This window comes from Lipophrys pholis (assembly GCF_963383615.2).
Source record: "Lipophrys pholis genome assembly, chromosome: 1".
Taxonomy (NCBI): Eukaryota; Metazoa; Chordata; class Actinopteri; order Blenniiformes; family Blenniidae; genus Lipophrys; species Lipophrys pholis.
This window is the reverse complement of record NC_137635.1, coordinates 8836468-8856600: the sequence shown is the minus strand read 5'-3', so window position 1 is coordinate 8856600 and position 20133 is coordinate 8836468. Positions and strand designations below refer to the sequence as shown.

Below are 20133 nucleotides of genomic sequence, written 5' to 3'. Positions count from 1 at the left end.
GAACAAACATTTCTTTCATGAAGAATTATTTTTGATAAAAGAAACAAAACATTACTTAAATGCTTTTTCCTTTCAGGACAAACAAGTTTAAAAAATGTAATAAAACAACACACACGATGTACAGAGAACAGCAGGCTATAAACAATAACATTGTTTGTACACAGACATTCTGGTGGACAGATGACCAAGTTGGATTGTTATTACGGTGACTGTCAAAATAAAACTACCAAGTCCCAGAAGAATATGTACTGGGAGTCATGACACAATGCAGGAAACATTGCTCTGATTGCCCCTACTGAGCATGTGCAGGACAACTCTTTTCCCACGGCTGTGGCGTGCATGTGCAGTAGCAGTGTAGATGAAGCCTGAGCATTTCCAGAAATTGTAGTTTTCGCCTGTTTACACAACAACGGAGCCCGAGCGTTTTCGAAAAGTTCCATCATGGAAGCCGTTCTCAAATAGTTGCATTTTCAGTGGCTCCGAACGCCGGTAAAGTGTAAACGGACAATGAAAACACAACAAACGTTTTTTGCGTTTTCACTTGAAATAGTTGCCACGGCTTCAACTATGCAACCAGTTGTGTTTTTTTTTTTTTTTTTAACAAATTGCCGTTAACATGTAAATGTTACATCCTGCCTGCTGGTTTGAATCCACAGGTATTGATGAGGCTGATTTGAGCCCACAGTGCAAACTGAGCTGGCTGACATGCAGCATCAGTAGATTGGAATTTAACACCAGCCTCATCAATATGAAAAACCCGGCCTCGTACCAGTCTGAAACTGGAGCTTTCTCTGCTATAAGGTTACTTAACCATGAATTTAACCTCCTTATTTGTTAGTTGAGCCATATTTCATACTCCTAAGCAAAATGGTGACAGAGAACATGCGATGGTATCGTGGGCTGCTTTTAATAGTAACTGAGGGTTTTCCTGACACACTGCAGAGCCGACGAGGTTAAAGTGAACTGTGTAAATCAGCAGGAGAAGCACTTTAATCAGCCCTGTGGAGATTGAAACATTCCTCGTGTTTTGTTGTGACCCAGAAGTGAAATCGTAGCCACACGACGGCCTGCTCCTCAACGTCGTAGCACTGACACCCTCACTGTTGCCTCTCAAACTCCCCCGTGGGTTTCACTGGTACCTCCTGCACCCCCTTCTCTGTCCGTCACTCACCACTTCCTCCTCCTCCTCTTCCTCCCTGTCTCCTCTCTCCAGCGCGGCCGCTTCTCTCCCTGACTGCTTTCAGAGCTTCCTCAGGGAGGAGGCGCTGGACTTTTTCTGTAGCCAGTGTCACAAACAAATAAGTCGCCTGGAGGACCTTTCCACTCGCCTCAATTTCCTAGAGATGACTAGGTAACGCGTCACTCACGGCCTCCTCCGTGTGATTGTGTGTGTGCAGTGCTGACATGACGCATGCTCTCACAACGTGCACATGTAGTCACCTGGATTAGCATCCTGTGTTTTGTTGGAATGCACTTTCACACACATCTCACCTCATATTATTCAGGAAATGTCTTCATCCATTTGTTTTAGTTTTTATTGATGGAAAACGTTACTTTTCTATATGAAGGTATCCGGTTACGTCCCACTGTCTTCAAGCATGTTCAGTTTATTGAATAAGAAATGTGAACCAATAACCCTTATCACAGGTAAGTAATGTGTTACAGTTTTTCCTTTGCTCTCCATGTCATTGCGCTCATGCTTAAATGCCTTGTCATTGTCGAGTCAAGCTTTCTAAGAGCCTGTGTTTATCAGAACAGACTGGCTGATCCTGGATCAGAGATCTGTAGGCGTATTACAGAAACGCTCCAAAAGCCTGTTTGATCCGTCGAACAACTGTGTAAATTCGAGACATTCCATGATTAATTTCTCCTACTTTAAGTTCTATTTTGAAAGTTTCTGTAATACTGACACGGATCCATGTTAATCATTTGAAGTGATCAGATCCTACATCAGCACTGATGGAGCTTCAACGTTTTGCTGTGATGTGTTTAGAGCCAAAACAAGGTCTTCACGGGCAACAAACCACCTTGACGTGTCTTCGAGGAGGAAAACCCGGAGCTGGTGTCTCTTTCCTCTTATCTTTCTCTCTTCCTGACCATTTTTCCTGTTGCTCTGTTTCCCCTCCAGCGCCGGCAAGAGGCTGTCCAGCAAGAAAGTAGCAAGGTAAGCTCATTTCGAAAAGCTCATATGTCTCTGGTTTGTGGAAATGCCATTGTATTAAAACTGAAGAGGGCCTCGGACACTAATGATTGTTCTCCCCACGTGCAGACACCTCCTCCAGAACAGCTCCATGACTCTGGACACCATGAGCGACTTGACGCGGGACATCCTGGAGCTCGCCGACAACGACATCACAGACAAGGTAACAAATCAACTCAACTTTAATGAAACCTGTTGGCTGCAACAGGTATCGTCCGTTAGTTTTCTAGATGAAGTGCTGTTGCTCACAGATGTTTAACCAAGACACTTCCACGCTTCTGAAACATTTCCCTTCAACCAGGTTCTGCTCCTGGAGCGGCGAGTGGCCGAGCTGGAGAAGGAGTCGGAGGCGTCCGGGGAGCAGCACGCCCGGCTCCGGCAGGAGAACCTTCAGCTGGTGCACCGGGCCAACGCCTTGGAGGAGCAGCTGAAGGAGCAGGAGCTGCTCGCCGACGAGCAAATCCAGCAGGAGACCCGTCGGCACAAGGAGGCGCTGAGCAAGCTGGAGCGAGAGCGCGGCATGGAGCTGGAGAACCTGCAGGCCAGGTGACGACGGAGTCATGGAGGATTTTCCTTCAAATCATCATTTTGCACAAGATTTATACCCTCAACGACCATCACTGGATTTATTAGATGTAGTTTGATCCAGCATAGAAAGAACCTCTGAAAAACAAGAAAAACTCTCTGCATAATCAGCTTTTCACATTCTTTAGCTTTGTTTTTGTATATACATAAATTGATTGTCAAAGTACTTTGATTCTGTACTGTAAATAGATTTTTCAAATATCTGTACTTTAGTATTTTTTGGGAGGCAATTATTTTCCCCCACTACAGATATCTATACTTTTTGCTCCTTACATTCTCAAGATGTTTCTGAATCGACTCGCTTGTATCTGTTGTCCATTAATAAGCTGCTGAAGGCAATTGATTTAAGTGATCACATTACATCAATGACGGCTGAATACCAAGACTTCATGTTGTAGCCAGATTATCACCTTCTTGGTTTAGTTTCTGACTCAAACTACACTTTATGACACAAGTTGATGGTGTAAATGTACATATGAGCACCCAACATTTCTTTAAAAAAATTAAGATAAAATCATTACATATCAATAAATGTATAAATTAATTTTCACTTTTGTACTAAAGTACTTTTCAATACCTGGACCGTGCGTTTACTGTGGCATGTTGTTTATTTTTGGACTGGTGGCTCCACACTGCCATCGTCTGGCAGCAGTCTGTCATTAAATGATGAGTCAGTTGCTGAGCTGTTGGGTGCGTTTGTTCTCCAGGCTGCAGCAGCTGGATGAGGAGAACAGTGAGCTGAGGTCCTGTGTTCCCTGCCTTCGAGCGAACATCGAAAGATTAGAAGAGGTCAGTTCAACACTTGTGTTGTGCAGGAATACAAATACGTCAACTGCAGTTCCTCGGCTTCTCTCAGCTCATCAGATTATTTCGCACCGGATTTTTTTTTCCTCACTCATGTTCTCCGTTTTACAGGAGAAGCGGAAGCTGCAAGATGAGGCGGATTCCATGTCCGACCGGCTTCAAGACGAGACGGAGTCTCGCAGAAAGATGGCCGACAAGCTGAACCACGAGCGCCACCAGAGCCAAAAAGACAAGGAGTGCACTCAGGAGGTGGGATGGAACGCCGACACCTTCTGTTCAGAAGATGATTAGATCCCATCGAGCCAGGTGAACGGCATTTTCTAATGCGCTTCGGTCCATTTGTGCCGCAGCTCATCGAAGATCTGCGCAAACAGCTGGAGCACCTGCAGCTGTACAAGCTGGAGGCCGAAGCCAAGCGAGGCCGCACGCCGGGCGCAGGCCTGCAGGAATATCAGACCCGCACTCGAGAAGCCGAGTTGGAGCAGGAAATCAAACGACTCAAACAGGTATCCCTCATCACACACACACAGTCAACCAACCCCTAACATGCAGCCAACGTCATCAGGAATTATTTGGTATACCGTAATTTCCGGACTATAAGCCGCTACTTTTTTCACACGCTTTGAACACTGTGGCTAATTTATGGATTTTCACGGGTTAACGGGCTTCACGCCGTCAGATTTTGAGCCTCTGCTTCTCCGAAAACTTGCCCCAAAAGAGATATTTCTGCTCTTGGTGACCTCGTCTTGTGCTGCTTTCCGTGGTCCAGAACTCCAGCAGCTGACGGCCGTGAGTGATGCGTTCAGGTGCATCACGTAATGCCGCCCTGCTGGAGTCCGTGGCTGAGAAATCTTCATCATCAGAATCACAATCAGCAAATAACAGATAAAATACTTTATGAACAGAGATCAAACTCCCGGTGATTGTGTATTTCTCTCTCTCTTATATATACATATATAGTGGCTTGTAGTCAAGTGCGGCCTATATATCTACTTTTTGTTTTTAAATTTTGCGGCTGCGGCTTATATTCAGGCGCACTCAATAGTCCAGAGAATACGGTAATTCTTGCTTCAAAGCTTTTGTTTCACCCTCTGTATTAAGACGTCTGTATATGTTTTCATGATTTGTTGCGTCTTGCTTTGCGTCTCCAGGATAACCGCACTCTGAAGGACCAGAACGACGAGTTAAACGGGCAGATCATCAACCTGAGCATCCAGGGAGCCAAGAACCTGATGTCGGCCTCCTTCTCCGACTCCCTGGCAGCTGAAATCAACTCTGTGTCTCGTGCTGAGGTACGTTTAAAAAAAAAAAAAAAAAACTTATTCAGCGACTCTGTTATCGTCGCTCCTCCGCTGACTTCTCTTTCTGTTTCCAGTTGATGGAAGCTGTTCACAAGCAGGAGGAGATCAACTACAGACTCCAGGACTACATCGACAAAATCATCGTGGCCATCATGGAGTGCAACCCCTCCATCCTGGAGGTCAAGTAGACGCCGGACGACCGCCTGCAGCCACTCTGCTGGCTTTAAGGGAATATTGGAGACATGATTTAAAGAAAACGACCGAGAGGAGATGTAAAAGAGAAACACAGCAATGGATCCCCAACAAAGAAGAAAGTAATATTTTTTAGAAGTCTGTGGCTGTCAGTGAAAAATCAGCTGCTTCTCAGTAGAATCTCTCTTAAAGTTGTGCTTATTCGTGCGTGTCTGTCCTGAAACCGCTCGGGTTCTGGTGACGTCCATGTTTTTGGCTAGAGGGACCTGAGTTTCCCCCCCGCAGAGCGAGCGAATGTGGAAACGTGTGGAACATGACCCAGAGTAGGAAATTCCCCCTTTCCCTTTCCCAAAAAAAAACAACAAAGTGTCAACGTTTGATTGAGCTAAAGAACGATCAGACAATTAAACCTAAAAGCCTTAAAAGAAAGGTGATCAAAGTATTTAATTATTTATGCCGCACATGCCTCAGTTCACTCATTGCAGTTTCACTGGAGGTGGTGGGGGTGGGGAGGGTGGGCGGGTGGTGTCTGAACTCCCGGGGCCACGCTGAATCGTGTTGTGACCACAAACCGTATGAAGCCGTGGTTAAAGGCCGGTAGATTTTCTCTAACGTCGTTTGAAGTGCTGCCTACCGAGCCCCGTCTGCCCAGTGAGCCCGAGTGAGGGACGTTTCTTCTGGGCTTCAGGCGAGAGAAGCGCCCGGAGGGTTCTGCTGCTGCTGCTGCTGCTGCTGCTGCTGCTGCTGTGTGTGTGAAACGTTTGACGTTCCCGAACGGTTCGAAGAGAGTGACCGACTCATTCCTATTAAGCTTCAAAATGAAGGCGGTCGGGCGGTTCATGATTTGCTTCGCGGTTTATTTTTACAATGAAACAGGGTCCTGGAGCTCAGGTGGGCTGGGAACCTCAAGTGGAAACGCAAATACATTTCCCGTCCACCCCCTGGCACAAACCACAGAGACAACCGTCTTCTCTTCTGACGTCCCCAAACAGTCGCAAACTGACTTCCCATACCGTGGAACTCGGCTGGTGAGGAAACTTAAGTGATCCTGGGAAATGTAGTGTTGTCGCTGCGTCCAGCCCGCCTGCTCCACAGTTCTCTTGCTGAGTGAAAAAGAAGCTGATTCAGGTTACAAACCTTCCTTCCTGCACAAAGAGAAAGTTACTTCAGAACTGACGTCTGACAGGTTGTATGTGAAGAATCAACTGGTTGTACTTTGCACTACGTTTTGATTTCATTGTTTTTGTTGATAGAAGAAAATGTATATTGTGAAGCATCAAATTCTAAATGAAGATTTGTTACTCCAGATGGCGGAGCTTGGGAGTGGCCCCGACCGAAGACTGAATAAATACAATTGGTGATATTAAAGCATATGAAAATACACTGCAGCCATGTCTTAAGGGTTGAATTTTCATTTACATATTTTTATTTTATTTTTTTAATATACAATCAGATTATTCTCATCCTGGTTTATCTCACCGAGACCCGACCTGCATATCCAATAGAGATGAGAGGAGCTCGAGTAGCAATAACGCTCGCTGAGGAAAACCCACGCTGGCCAAACAGACTTTCTTCTTCTCCGCTTTCTCCTGGGAATCTGAACGGACCGACTCTGTGCTCCTCACTACTCACTCTGTCTCTCGATGCGTCTGGACGTTTCTTTCAAACCCGGAAAGTGGACGTTTGCGTTGGAGTTACAAGTGGAAGATGTTTGGGAGGCGACTTTAGTCCAAGCAGCATGTCGTTCTGCACCGCCACATCACAAGAACTCTCTTCACCTCTTCTCTCACCGCGTTTCTTCGCCTGCCACTCCGGGGAGCAATGGCCTTTGGATGTAAATGACTTGTACATGTACAGTTTTTTCTACACTCATACTAGATTCTAGGTATTTTTATAGTGGGGGAAAAGAAAAGGACATTTTCTTCTCGTCTTTATGCTGAGAAACAGCCGCCTGTATTCTCCTCTAGCATGTAGCGTGTACAGCATCTGATGGGAGAGGATTTTGTTTTTGTTTGGTTCTAATATCACATGCAGATATTTATTCGACTGCTCACACACTCTGTGATCCGATTACCTGAAAGACTTTTGTACATTTTTTGAATTATTTTCAAAGTGGGATCAATCTGGGGGAGGTTTTGAGGGAATTTGAGTCGCCAACATGTCGGAGGCGGTGAAAGAAAAAAAAAAACAAACAACCCGTGACCTTGTGAGGTTGGTCGCTTGTTGAGGTCTGCGCTCGCGTCCATAACGCTGACGTTGCGTTGACCTTTTTCGGGGTTGTGGTTGGAGATAAAGCCGAGTCTGCAGTTTCCAGGGTTTGTCTTCCCAGATTGAGTCAGGTACTGCATGGAGACGCAGATCTCTTCTTGTATATTTCTTCTTTGAATTTAGTTCTGACTGACAAATCATATACTAGAACATCTGTCGGTGGAGTTGTAGGCTAGTGAGACCTTCTAATGTCGACATGACGCATAAAACCTCGTCGCTCAGCTTTCTGCCTTCGAGTGCGACTGGAGGTCCCCCCCCCCCCCGAAGATTTAGAACTTGATTCCTCTTACACAGGTTATGACACCTGAACGCAGCAGGATATCGACTGCACTGTATTCTTTCTCTGTTTCATGCGTTGTAGTTTGATGGCTGACATGATTGGCATTAGACGGTAAACCCACAGAACTTCTGTTGCACTTTAACCAGACCTACGTTCTCCTATATTAACTCCCACTTTTCCAAATGACCAAAGATGGACCTTTTAACCTAAACTATCATCTACAGACTCCGAGCTCTGAAAGGGTAAAACTGACAAAAGAAACTGGCCTGCTAGTCTAAACACTGTGCCTCTGCGTCTCAAACTTTGCCTCTAAACACACCTGATGATGAGCCCTGGGGAAGCACTGACCACCCGACTGTCAGTTTGTTCAATTATAACAATGAAACTTCAACTGTAAATAATGAATTTTCTGTTCTTTTTTTTTTTTGTTTTTGTTTTTTTTGGTGAACATATTTTTTCTCCTCTCACACACTTCCAATGTCCAAAGAAAGTTTGCTTCTCGGCCCAAACGTCACTACAGGAAGTGGTGCGTCGTTGGCCAACGTGTGACATGGGAAGATATTAAAGAGAATATTGTAGAAAAGAAACTGTAAAACTTAAAATTATTCCTATTTTCAAAGATAAATGTATAAATTATACCAGTATTGGTTACAGCTGTATATTATTTTTGAAGATCCCCTAAATGATCTAAAGCTAATTGTTACTGGGGAAATATAATTCCACTCATTGTACAAAGAGAATTTTAAGGGTAAGAAGTGACGGTAAGCTTAGAGAAATAAATGGAATAAAACTACTTGTTTTGTTGTCTTGTTTTTGTTAGTGGGCTGAAGACTATCTATACTCACACATAGGGCTATGTGTCCGCTCTAAAGATATATTAAAAAAAAAAATACAAATATGCATAGTTTTTTTTTTTAGATGATGTAATGTTTCATGATCTCAACCAGAGGGAGCATGTAGATGTTAAATAATAGAGGCCCAAGGATGGAGCCTTGAACCCCACAAGCTGAGATTCATAATTACTTATTGACAAAGAATAGTCACAATCTTGTAAGTAAGAATTAAACCAATTTAATGCAGTGCCAGAAATCCCTGTCTATTTTTCCAAGACTGTCACAGCAGCAGGTTGGTCACCTGTCTCACAGCAGCACGAAGATCCAGTGACTCTAAACCTGAGACTTTACATGTTGAACTCATCCACCACTTTAATTAGTGCTGTGTGGGTGCTGTGGTTTGACCTGGATCCAGACTGGAGAACATTGAAATGATTAAAGCAAGTTGTATAAAACCAGCCTTTTCAATAATCTTAAAGAAAGGCAAGTTTTGATTTGGGCCTGTAATTATTAATCACTGAAGTATCTTTAAAAAGTTTGTGGTGAAAAAAAAAAATCTCGACTTTGATTTTCGACTTTTTCTGGGGCCACGAAAGTGGCCCTAAAACTCTTCCGTAGTCAAGTGCTCAGAAGTGTTGCAAAACTGTTTCTTGAACGTCACGCGGACAGCCTCTGCTCGGAACCTATGTTTCTCTTCACGCTCAACACGGACATATTTTGATGGCGCACACAAAGAAGGAAGCGGTCCTGCGGCGTGACGCTTTATAAAACATCACTAATTGACGGTAAGGACTTCAATTGTACCACTAAATGGGCCCTTTTTATTTAAGTCATGTCGGTTACAGCTATAGAAATGTCTGCTGTTAATTTTTAAACTTGTTAAAGAAGTTAGCAGGTGAAATCTTTGCAGCTGATGGGCAACACTCCTTACAATGTAATGTCACGATTATGTGTGGATGTAAACATTGCATGTAAGTTACATGCAATATTTATATCCATACATAATCATGATTCATTTGATATGTTAATATATTATTCTAGGTATGCTATTACATTCTGTGTGGAGTAACGCTATCATGCAGGGGTGTCAAACACAAGGCCCGTGGACCAAAAATGGTCCTCAAGAGGCTAGAATCCGGCCCATTAAACCAAAAATCTCAAAGACAACATGGATTTTCTAACAAATTTCCTCAGCTTAATAGACGCAACACGACATTGAGATATTAATCTGCAATATCGGCATGAAAGCTATCTACCTCATTGGATATATATATGTATATCGCACCAAAAGTTTTCATTAAATTTGGCTTTATGCGGAGATTGCATTAATTTTACCTGGTAATTGTTTTGTTTTTGAATAAATGAAAATTTTCATCATGTATACTTTGCGCCACAACAAAGAAAAGCTTTAAAGTTTTTGATTTAAAGGTTATTATGGTGCTATTTTAGCGCTCCAGCCCACTCAAGATGAAACGGTCTGTATGTGTCTCCTGAACTGAAATGTGTTTGACACCACTGCTCTAACGAATTCCTCTCTGGGATTAATAAAGTATTTTCTACAATAATCTAATCCACGCATACAAACTCCACACAGAAAGGCCCGCTCTGTGCTTGAACCGGTGGCCTTCTCTCTGTGAGGCGAGAGCGCTATCCACTGCTGTTATTATTGTCATTTAGGTGTTGGTGTTTGCTGTCCTTGACGCTCATGGCGTCCTGCATGACGGACTCCGAGGTCCGTCTGACGGTGGCCCGCTGTCTCCGCTCGCTCTCTTCGTCCTCGGACGCTGAAGACGCCATCGCAGCTCTCCAGACGCTCCAGTCTCACTTGCATGAAGGAGCGGAGAGTTTAACCCCTGCGGCCCAGCGGGCGGAGTTCAGGAGAGCCCACTACACTCGCACCCTTCAGTGTCTGGTCAGCAACATCCAGGCTGACTGGCTGCACCGCCTCAAGGCGGGGCAGCGTGCCGAGTTATGGGACGCTCTGTTCCTCCGAGGCCCTCCAGAGCAGGCGCTGCTGGTGCTGGTGCAGGCAGTGCAGGAGCTGCGGTGGGTGGTGTTCATTAGAAGATCTGTGAAACTCTGCTTCGATTGAGGGGTTGTGTTGTGGACAGTATATAACTTCTAATGCCTTTCATCAGAAAGCACACGTAGAAACTTGTGAGCCGTTTTGCTGAGCAAACATACGTACATCCTGCTTTTTTATTGCACTAAAGGTTGTTCTAACAGACGATAGTGTTGTACGCAGAGTCAGAACAAAAGTTTAATTAACTTGAAGCTGCTCTTATTCTGCTCAAGACCAAGCTACTCACCAATATAGGCAACATTAGTTTTTTTCAGTGCATTTATTCCATCGTGTGATAAAGTCCATGGTAATAATTCCTTGAATTTGCTTTCTGACCCTTCATGTTTGGAAATTGCACTTCTTTGGAAATGAGCTTTATCATATCTAGACACTGTTCATCAGCAGCTCCTGTAGAGTCTAGAACACTGCAGTGGAGCGATTTGTCTCAGTAAACAATGGAGAATGGATTATAGTTTTATTGTCTTAAGAAATATTCCATCCATCCGTCCATGTTCTCTCAAGAATGTGATCACAAAAAAGAATTAGTCAATCTACTAACACTAATCACTTCTCAGAGTCACGGCAGGCTTGGACCACCTTGTCTCCGTCACCGAGGAGTTCCTCCGGCGCGGGCGCCTCACTGAGCTGCTGTGGTCTTACTGTTTGGACACCGCTCCCACAGACTCCGCCCAGTTCCGGGAGACTCTGCTGGGACGGATCAGCGCGCTGCCGGACCTCGTCGCCAACAAATTACATCACAAGAACAGAGAGCTTTTCCTCCCTCAGCAGTACTACCCACTGCTGGCCACAGGGATGGTCACTGCTCTGGAGCGGACCTGCCAGGCGCTCAGAGGTGAGCTCCAGGACCTGAATCCTTTGCTGAGCTCTGCTGTGCATTGGATAGAACCGGCAAAAAGTAAAATCAGTGTTTTGGTGCATGAATGGAGCAGACGGTGTTCAGGACAAATACGTTCTCTGCTTTTGAAAACATGGAATCCATTTGAATCTATTGCCCTCAACTGCCCCATCCTGCCCCAGTTCACTTAACCCTGAAATATCTATTTATTTATGCATTCATGTTCTGTGTGTGTGTGTGTGTGTGTGTGTGTGTGTGTGTGTGTGTGTGTGTGTGTGTGTGTGTGTGTGTGTGTGTGTGTGTGTGTGTGTGTGTGTGTGTGTGTGTGTGTGTGTGTGTGTGTGTGTGTGTGTGTGTGTGTGTGTGTGTGTGTGTGTATTGCATTGCGGTCTGAGTCTTCTTGTGTGTAATTTTGTGTTTTCAATTTGTAGATGGCCGAGACTGCTCTTTGATCTTTGTGGCTCAAACACTTGGTAAAGTGTGTATCCAGGGTCACAGCGGTGAGTGTGTTCAACGAAAGCCGTGGAAGAGTGCTGAGTGGTGGTTATATAAATAATCGTATCTCCACATACACAGGGGACGTTTATTTGGATGTTTATATTAGAGATTTTAATTAGAAGCAGATATTTCTTCACTTTTTTTTCTCTTTTGTTTATTTATACGACCGCGGTAATAAATCTCTACATGTCGCCTGCACATCCAGCCCCTCCTCAGTTTATATCTCAACTTCTTCTCAGCTGATGCTCGGTGACTGTTGGTTAAATATGCCTCTTGTGTCCGTGCAGGTTTGGTGTTTGCCGCGATGGCTCCCCGCCTCTCCGCCTGCACGCGCTCAGACATGGTGTGGCAGCGGGTTTGCTGCAAGCTTCTGGAGAACGTTCCCCAGCGCTGGATGGAGAGCGTGCTCACCGAGCTGGTGCGGGCCGTCACAGGGTGAGATCAGGTGTCTCTCTCTCTCTCTCTCTCGCTCTCTCTCTCTCTCTCGCTCTCGCTCTCTCTCTCTCTCTCTCGCTCTCGCTCTCGCTCTCGCTCTCGCTCTCTTTTAATGAAACCAGTTTATTTTCTCTCTTTGTATTTTGCTCTCAGGCCGGATGCTTTGGGAAGGATCATCGGTAATCTCGTGTTGACAAATAAAAAGGCTCAGTTTGTCATCACTCATAAACTGCTGTTACTACAGTACAAGTACGAGGTAATACTGCGACTTGCGGCGTCGCAAACAATCACATCTTCTTTTAAATGTCACACGACGCATGACGTTTTAATTCACCGTATGTTTCCCAGACTCGGGTCTTAAGAAGTGTTCTGGGTTACCTCGCTGCAGACGGTGAACGGCGTCCACTTCTCATCCAGGTGTGAGCGAGAGGAATTTATCAGTCCAACGCAGGGGTCTGCAACCGCCATGACCAAAAGACCCGTTTTAGAATTTTTACAGCAAATCAGATGTGTCTGGAGCCACGAAACACGCGAATTATGTTAAAAAACAAAAAAACAAAGGAAAAAGCAATACTTACAAAAACTGAGGCTGCAATTGTAAAGAAAAAAGATGAAAACAAAATGTTTATTTACAAATATTTTTCTGAAAGCTTCATGGAGCCGCGACGCAGACGCGACGCAGGTTGCAGACTTCTGGTCTATCGTTATGTGTAGCTTTTAAACGGGGTTACAGACAATGTTTTTGTTGTTTGTTTGTCTTATTTCTTTCCTGTGTGTTTCCAGGTGGTTCGCTCCGTGTCCCAGGCCTGGGCTAACCCCAGCGCGGTGAAGCACACGCCTCTAGAGCAGCAGTTGTACGTCACCAAGGCTTTACTGCTGAGCGTGAGTCTGCTGAGAGACGGCGAGCTCCAGGAGCTTCGCTCGGGTACGAGACCGATCTTCGCCGCAACCCACATCACCAATCACCCCGCGGAGATGTTTCTCAGGATATTACATTATTGTGGAAGTTCCCACGGATGGTCACGGTGCTTCTGGAAATAGAAAAATAAAAAAAAAGGAAATACTGCAATGACAGATCTCATGATAGAAATGAATAGAAGGAAAAGTGAAATAGGAGCGTGCTGTTGGTTTTTCTCCCACACTTTGGAAAAAGAAAATTCCTCATTAAGAAAAACTATTTAAAAGTCCCACTTCCAGGTTCTGTTTTCTGCCAGGAAGCATTCAGCATAAAGTGAAGTTTTGCACGTTGACACAGGAAAGCTTTCACCCAACATATTTCACATATCTGAGTTTGTAGTGGATGAGAGACTGTCATGGAAAAACCAGAGTTCCTCGTTTTATCAGAAGAGTTTCTCATTAAGTCGATAAGTCCTGTCTAATATCGCTGTGTCATAGTTTAATACATCCAAACCTCACACATTGTAATTGTATTGTAAAGAACTTTCATTCCGACCCAACGAGGAACCAAAAATCTCTGGAACTCTGGACAAATCGCTTAAATTATTCATCGGTCGTCTTCAAGGCTGAACTATTTGATTATCTACCGTCCAAATAGGATCCCACTGATTCTGTGTCGGTAGTTTGTGTGGTTCAGGTGACTGTTTTATTAACTCCTGTCTTTGTTTCTCTGCATGTTGTTCCTTCATCCTTTATTTTTTTTTCCAATATAAAAATGTAGAAATGTTGACTGATACAGAACGTTGGGCTTTTGTCCTCTCCTGGTTTCATCTTCCTGTAATTCTGCCGTATATTCTTATTTTGTGCAAATGAAGTGGGGAAAAAAAAAACCATTATGTCTTAAGTAAATAAATTGACATTTCCAGTCAATAGAGTGATTAAAAAATCAAAACACCATCAATGTGTTTCTGTGAAAAATGCCAACAAAAGAGTAACTGCCGATACTAAACTTAAATGTGATAAATGTCTTTAACGTGAATGTTTTGTTTCCTAGAGTTGCTCCAGTGTTTGCTGGGCGGCATGCAGAGCCACCTGGACAGCGGCGTGCCGCGGATCAGACGGATGGGAATGGTGGTGGGAGAGTCTCTGAGCTCCTGCATCGACATCAATGGAGCCAAACTCAAGTTTGAGGTACGGTTGATGTGCTGCTGACGACGGCAGCCGTCCGGTTCGACGGCGGGTTTGATTAGAGACGCGACTAAAGGGTGATTACTGTTTTGCAGTACGACCATGATGAAGAAGCACGGGAGCTGCTTTCCCTCACGACTCCTGTCACTTGCGACGAGTCAGAGCCTGTCGACGGGTACGACCGTAACGCTTCTGTGACTTTGACCATTAAGATCAGGAGTGGTGATGCTGTGATGTGTATATGGCTCATACTCTATTGCTGTTCTGTGTCTGATGTAATCTCCCATCTGTAGGTTTGATTCTCCTCAAGAAACCAGCGGAACGGCTCCATCTACTGACAATCCTTCACCACAAGATAAATCTGTAAAAACGGACCCAGAGTCTGACCTTGACAGGTGAGTGTGAAGTCAGAAGAGGTTTCATACATGTGACCCCTCAAGTCGTCTCACATTTAGATGTTTGTAACATCAAAACAAAAACATTTAGAATTTTATCTTTACCCTCCAAACTACTGGAACGTTACAAGCGTAGGCTGAATATATTTGTGAAGCACTTTGAGTTGCACAATGACTGAATGATCAGGTGCAGCATGTCTGTTGTGACTGCAGCGATGACGAGCTGACTCCGTACGACATGTCCGCGGATCAGGAGATCAATCAGGCGTCTCCACCCCGCTACCTCCGGGACTGTCTGGAAAGTACGGCTCCACAAATCCACTTTCTCTTTCACGCGATCCTTTCACGTCTGTGGAGCGTGTGCATTCTGTTCCAGCAACAGTATTTCTATGAACATTTCCACGTGTACAGGTTTGGTGTCCTCTGAGGACTCGGTGTGTGTGGAGCTCAGTTTGAGAGCGTCTGAGAGTCTGGTCCGGAGGAACGTCTTCGCAGCCAGAGAGGTGAGATGGAAACGGCAGAAGAATCTTATCCACTGGGTTCTTTTCCCAAACGAATTCATCCATCCTTATTTCCAATGCTTGTTTGTGATGTCGTTTTCAGATCAGTGTCCAGATGTCCAAAGTGCTTCTTCACATGGAGAATAAATACAACATCGTTGGTTTCCTCAGTCTGAGACATGCGGCCATGGTGGCTCTCGCCGTCACCGACTGCGTCCCGGTAGGTTCCCTTTCCACTGTTTCACCGTTTGCCTGCTGTCACCAGCTTTTCTGTTCTTTGTGTGTCAACTCCATTTTACACATTCTCCTCTCTTACAGATCAAACTGTGTCTGTGCTTTTTGACAGGTGACGCAGTATTTGACCACAGAGTTTTACTCCTTGAACTACAGTCTGCGGCAGCGGCTAGACATCCTGGAGGTGAGGAGGAGGAACTTCGACCATATTATAGAAATACATTTATTGATTGATGTCTTAAAATGTCTTGAAAAGACTTGGACGGGACACTTTATTGACTCTTTAGTGGAAATTGCTTTGTTTCGGCAGCTCAAAACACAAAACCTCCCCTCAGATGTTCTTCAATGTTGCAAATGTTTACATGTTATGTTCTATAAAAATATGACAACATATACATTTTTCTGCTGTATTAGTTGAAGTACACTGTGTTTGTGACTCAGGAGAAGCTCAGAAAACATTTTATGACCAGTGTAAGCAGTAATCCAAAAGGGTTCACATACTCTTTCTTGCAACAGTATTTGCCGTTCTGGGATTTTACAAAGATGGAGAACCAAAGCTTCTGGGGAGTTCATATCTATATAGATATTTTTTGTAGCTTTATTACACTGTATTAATCAGAATTGACCATTCAGTAGCAGCAAGGGTCTTGCTCCAGTGAGCCATGGTGAATGTTTTTTGGTACTGTGGGTGGAAACCCAAACAGGGGAAGAACATACTGAGGTAGTTGAACCCACAACCTTCTCACTGTGAGGCAAGGGCGCTAACCACTTCTCCACCGTGTGGCCTTGTCTTATTTCCCCACTTTTCCCAAGAACTGTTATATTCTGACATTTCTAAAAAAACTAAAAAACCAACATGAGAATGATCCTCATCAAAATGTCCACAGTATTTGCCGGCATACACCAAAACTCTAAAAATATAATATTAGATATTTAGTAGAATACCTAAGGGTTTGATCATGAAAAATAGAAAAAAAAATTCTGTCTTTTGTAATCCATGCTATGTAATCCTGCTAAAAAAAAGGAGCCTTTCTTTCTGGGGGGAAAAAAATGTATTCCTGTAACTTGTTGGGCAGAATGAATCATTTAATATATCTCTGTAAGTTAAGTGAAATGTTGTTTTTAAAATGGCTAAAGTTATTTTTTACTGACTTGGTTTTACAATGTGATTGTTTTTTCATTCGATATGATTAGTCAAAGTAAGTACCAGTGTAAACGGTTCGTTCTTCGTAAGCGGTAATAGAAAGATTTAATGTTTGAAAATGTGCAGATTGACTGATGTCCTCATTATTGAGCTCGACCACGTGGCTGTGGTTGTTTTAAACTGCAGGTCCTTGCAGCCGCAGCCCAGGAGCTCTCTCAGCCAATCACAGAGAGAAGAGATCCAGCCTCTGACGTTGACTCCGCCTCCCCGGACCTGACGGCGTATCCCGGCGACGGCCCGGCGCACTGGAGGCAGGTCGTAGAGAAGAGAATCCAAAGCAAGACAAAACTCCTCAGTAAGGTACAAAGAGTTCACCCAGCTTTCTATTGGGTGTTTGGGTGTGGGTTCACTCAGGAGCTCTGTTTTGTTTCGTGACTGAAGGGAACCCGACAACCTGCCGCTCAGGCGAGCCCGAACCGCTACGCCCCCGTGGCGGGACACTTCTTCTTTCCTCTGCTCAGGAATTATGACAAGTATGTTTCTCATTTGTTTTTTAAGTATCTTAACGGGCATAATGTCTGTGAGAATATAGGTCAATTCAAAATGTGTCTTCTTCCCGTTAGGCCTCAAGTGACCTTTGACCTCCTGGGTAGTGACCAGCTGGTGTTGGGCCGGTTCATCCACACTTTGGGCCTCTTGATGCATCTGGCAGTCAATGCACCGGTCAGTTCTTCCATCAGTTCATGACCACGTTACGTAATACGAGTGTAGAGTCTGTATTTACTGTCTTAGTTGTGCATCACAACTTTAAAGTCCTTTTTTTTTTTTTTTCTTTGAAAAACGATAAGGAAATCCTATTTTGTCCTTGTCAGGTAGCTTCACAGATGGGTTGCGCCCTGCTGGACTTCGTTTGGACGGTGCGATACCATTCTGACCAGTACGTTTCATTCGTGTCTACAAGATGAAAATGTTTGGTACTTTTCAATATCCACACAAGTATTCCGGGTCAATAATGAAACTACATCACCAGCATCAAGTCTCATCACTTGGCTGCTCTAATAACAAAAGCATTCTTGTGTTGGTTCTGTGTTTTTGAAGAATGGTGAGACGAGGCGTCCTCTTCTCCGTCTGCTCGGTGTTTCTGAGCATGCCCAGTCAGAACCTGCTACTGGACCTCAACGAGCGGCTGTTTGAGGCCCGAGCGTGGCTGGCAGGTAAACCAAGCACACTGCTGCATTGAAACACTCAACATTCTTTGAATTGTGACATAAAGATATTTAGATTGTGTATCTTAAACACAATTCATTAAAAAAAACAATATACATTTGACCCAAACAGCACATGCTGTAATCGTGTCACTCATATCCGCTCAGGAGCACATTGGTACATATATAAACACACACAGCTGGACTGAAGATCTCTGGGAAGTACAAGAGGAACCAGGATGTCCTGCGTTGTCTGTCACGTGATTGGCCAACGACCAGCTGCATGTCTTTGTTGTCCCTTTGACATTACCAGTAGTTTCACGTCTGAGTGGCACATCGCAAACAGCCTGTGTGATAATAACATTAACAGATTCAGACTTTCTTCCAGCCCGTTGTCGTATTAACAGTTTCTCATGGTGTTGCTGCCCTCAGACGTGGCTGAAACGGACCCCGACGCAGACTGCCGGAGTCTCGCTGTGCAGAGTTTGGTGCTGCTGGATAAAAGTGTGAAGAAGCAGCTTCAACATCCACAAGCTCTCAGTTTGGACTCGTGACCACAGCAACAGCAGGGAATGATAAAATCCCGTACGGGAGAATAATCGCATCTAAATAGACTTCCTGTCACTGTATGGTCGTGTTTCCACCGCAGTGGCTGGAGCCCCTGAGCCCGGTGGAAGTTCTGTTCTGGTTTGTTGTGGCCTGCTGGGAGTGAGTGATGCAGATGAGCTGCTGACGGATGTCCTCATCAGGCAGGTGCTGCACTTTTTTCTCCGTTTCCTGGAACATAAAACCAACAAGAGGAACCGAAGGTACACTCCGTGCTCATTTGTAAATGTTGCATTGTTTGGAGCAACACCTGACAAATATTTAATGGACCAAACAAAGTATGAATGTAAGCAGTTTTTTTTTAAATTGTTTTCCTGAATACAACAATTTGAAAGATATTAAAGTGAATGTTGTGAGGATATCCTTGTCAAGTTCTTTCCTGCACTGGCATTTTTCTCCGTTATGTGGTTGTTTGTTTGCAAAGGACATCCTGCAAATCCTGTGAGTGTGTTCACACTCACTTCCAGTTAAATAATGGAAATACTACTACTACTTCCTCTTGTCATGAGCAGAGAAATGAGTCTTCATCTTTGAGCACTGCAGCAATAAAAATCAGGAATACAACATTGTTCTCATGGGCTTGATTTTATTGGTTTGTTTTTATAGAAATGCATATTTACATTGTTGGGTATGTATTGTTTTATGGTTTTCCTGAGTTTTTATCACAGGGCTTTTTTCACAAGAAAATGGACAAAGTGAAAAATATAATGTTAATTCTGAGGAGATTATAAACATGTCAAACACATTCACAGTGTTTTGGGAAAAGTCATGATTACACAGGGAGAACAGGCAAATGTTCAGATTGATTGATTGATAATTTGTGTAATTTCAATGGGCGTTTCTCTTTTAGCTTCAGAATTGAGTAAAACGTCTTTCTTTTTAACATTCCAGATTTGATATCAACAATACAGTTAAGAGCATCAATCAGCGCTGTGTCATCGGAAGACATGGAAATATACAGCCGTGTATCATCTGCATAAGTGAAAGTTGGTGCTATGGCTCCTGACAGTCCCATGTGGGAGGATGTATGATGTATAATACGATGGAATTAGGGCCTGAGCAGAGCAGCGCGAGACTCTGTTGGAATGCAAGGATTATTATGATTATTTTACTTTCTGGTACTGCGCAACCTGCTGCATTTTCGACTCCTAAACGTGCTCAAACCTTCCTGAAGTGGCGAACCATTTTACATTTTATAGTCATAGCACAAGTGACTGGCAAAATGGCTCCATAGCGCACCCTACATTGAGTTCCCATTTGTAACGTCTAAACCGGGCAATCATGTTGGGTCGCTTGAAAATGTCACTGACACCCAGACTCTAAACCCAACAGGAAGTCCGCCATTTTGCGTTACGTGTCAACAGTGACTTTAGCTGAGGGAAGGGGAGTGGGGGATCTCTGTCAAGTGATGTGTGAGCCACAAAATCTGACATTTTTGACACTGAGATGTAATAGTCGGCCCACATTTCCATCGCACTCTGACGTGCACCAAAACCTGTGCGAGTTCAACAATAAATAGTATTTATCCATCCATCCATCCATGTTCTATCCCGCTTATCCAGTTCAGGGTCGTGGGGCACTGGAGCCGATCCCAGCATACTGTGGGCGAGGGCAGGGTTCACCCTGGAAAGGTCGCTAGTCTGTCACAGG

General features: G+C 44.2%; 2 protein-coding genes across 3 annotated transcripts in view; both read left to right on the top strand.

Annotated features, from left to right (window-relative positions):
- rab11fip3 (RAB11 family interacting protein 3 (class II)) overlaps window positions 1-5432 on the top strand; it is a 28496-nt gene extending 23064 nt beyond the window's left edge. Inside the window, exons 6-14 of one of the 2 annotated variants that reach the window (XM_080460476.1) lie at window positions 1214-1351; window positions 2129-2164; window positions 2270-2363; window positions 2502-2746; window positions 3493-3574; window positions 3701-3838; window positions 3940-4095; window positions 4741-4881; window positions 4965-5432. In XM_080460476.1, coding sequence (XP_080316602.1) covers window positions 1214-1351; window positions 2129-2164; window positions 2270-2363; window positions 2502-2746; window positions 3493-3574; window positions 3701-3838; window positions 3940-4095; window positions 4741-4881; window positions 4965-5078 — 1144 coding nt within the window. In that variant the 3' untranslated portion in view covers window positions 5079-5432. The remainder of the gene's footprint in view (window positions 1-1213; window positions 1352-2128; window positions 2165-2269; window positions 2364-2501; window positions 2747-3492; window positions 3575-3700; window positions 3839-3939; window positions 4096-4740; window positions 4882-4964) is intronic. The other variant, XM_080460477.1, reaches the window with a different exon arrangement.
- A 3743-nt stretch (window positions 5433-9175) lies between these two features.
- On the top strand, window positions 9176-19051 carry telo2 (TEL2, telomere maintenance 2, homolog). The gene is made up of 21 exons (XM_080476548.1): window positions 9176-9248; window positions 10141-10509; window positions 11101-11378; window positions 11813-11881; window positions 12167-12314; window positions 12468-12570; window positions 12663-12731; window positions 13098-13239; window positions 14266-14402; window positions 14495-14574; window positions 14693-14794; window positions 15008-15096; window positions 15206-15297; window positions 15398-15514; window positions 15641-15712; window positions 16859-17032; window positions 17114-17205; window positions 17296-17395; window positions 17545-17609; window positions 17771-17886; window positions 18310-19051. The coding sequence occupies exons 2-21, from the start codon at window positions 10169-10171 to the stop codon at window positions 18429-18431; spliced, it is 2508 nt and encodes an 835-aa protein (XP_080332674.1). The 5' UTR covers window positions 9176-9248; window positions 10141-10168; the 3' UTR covers window positions 18432-19051.
- The last annotated feature ends 1082 nt before the right edge of the window (window positions 19052-20133 follow it).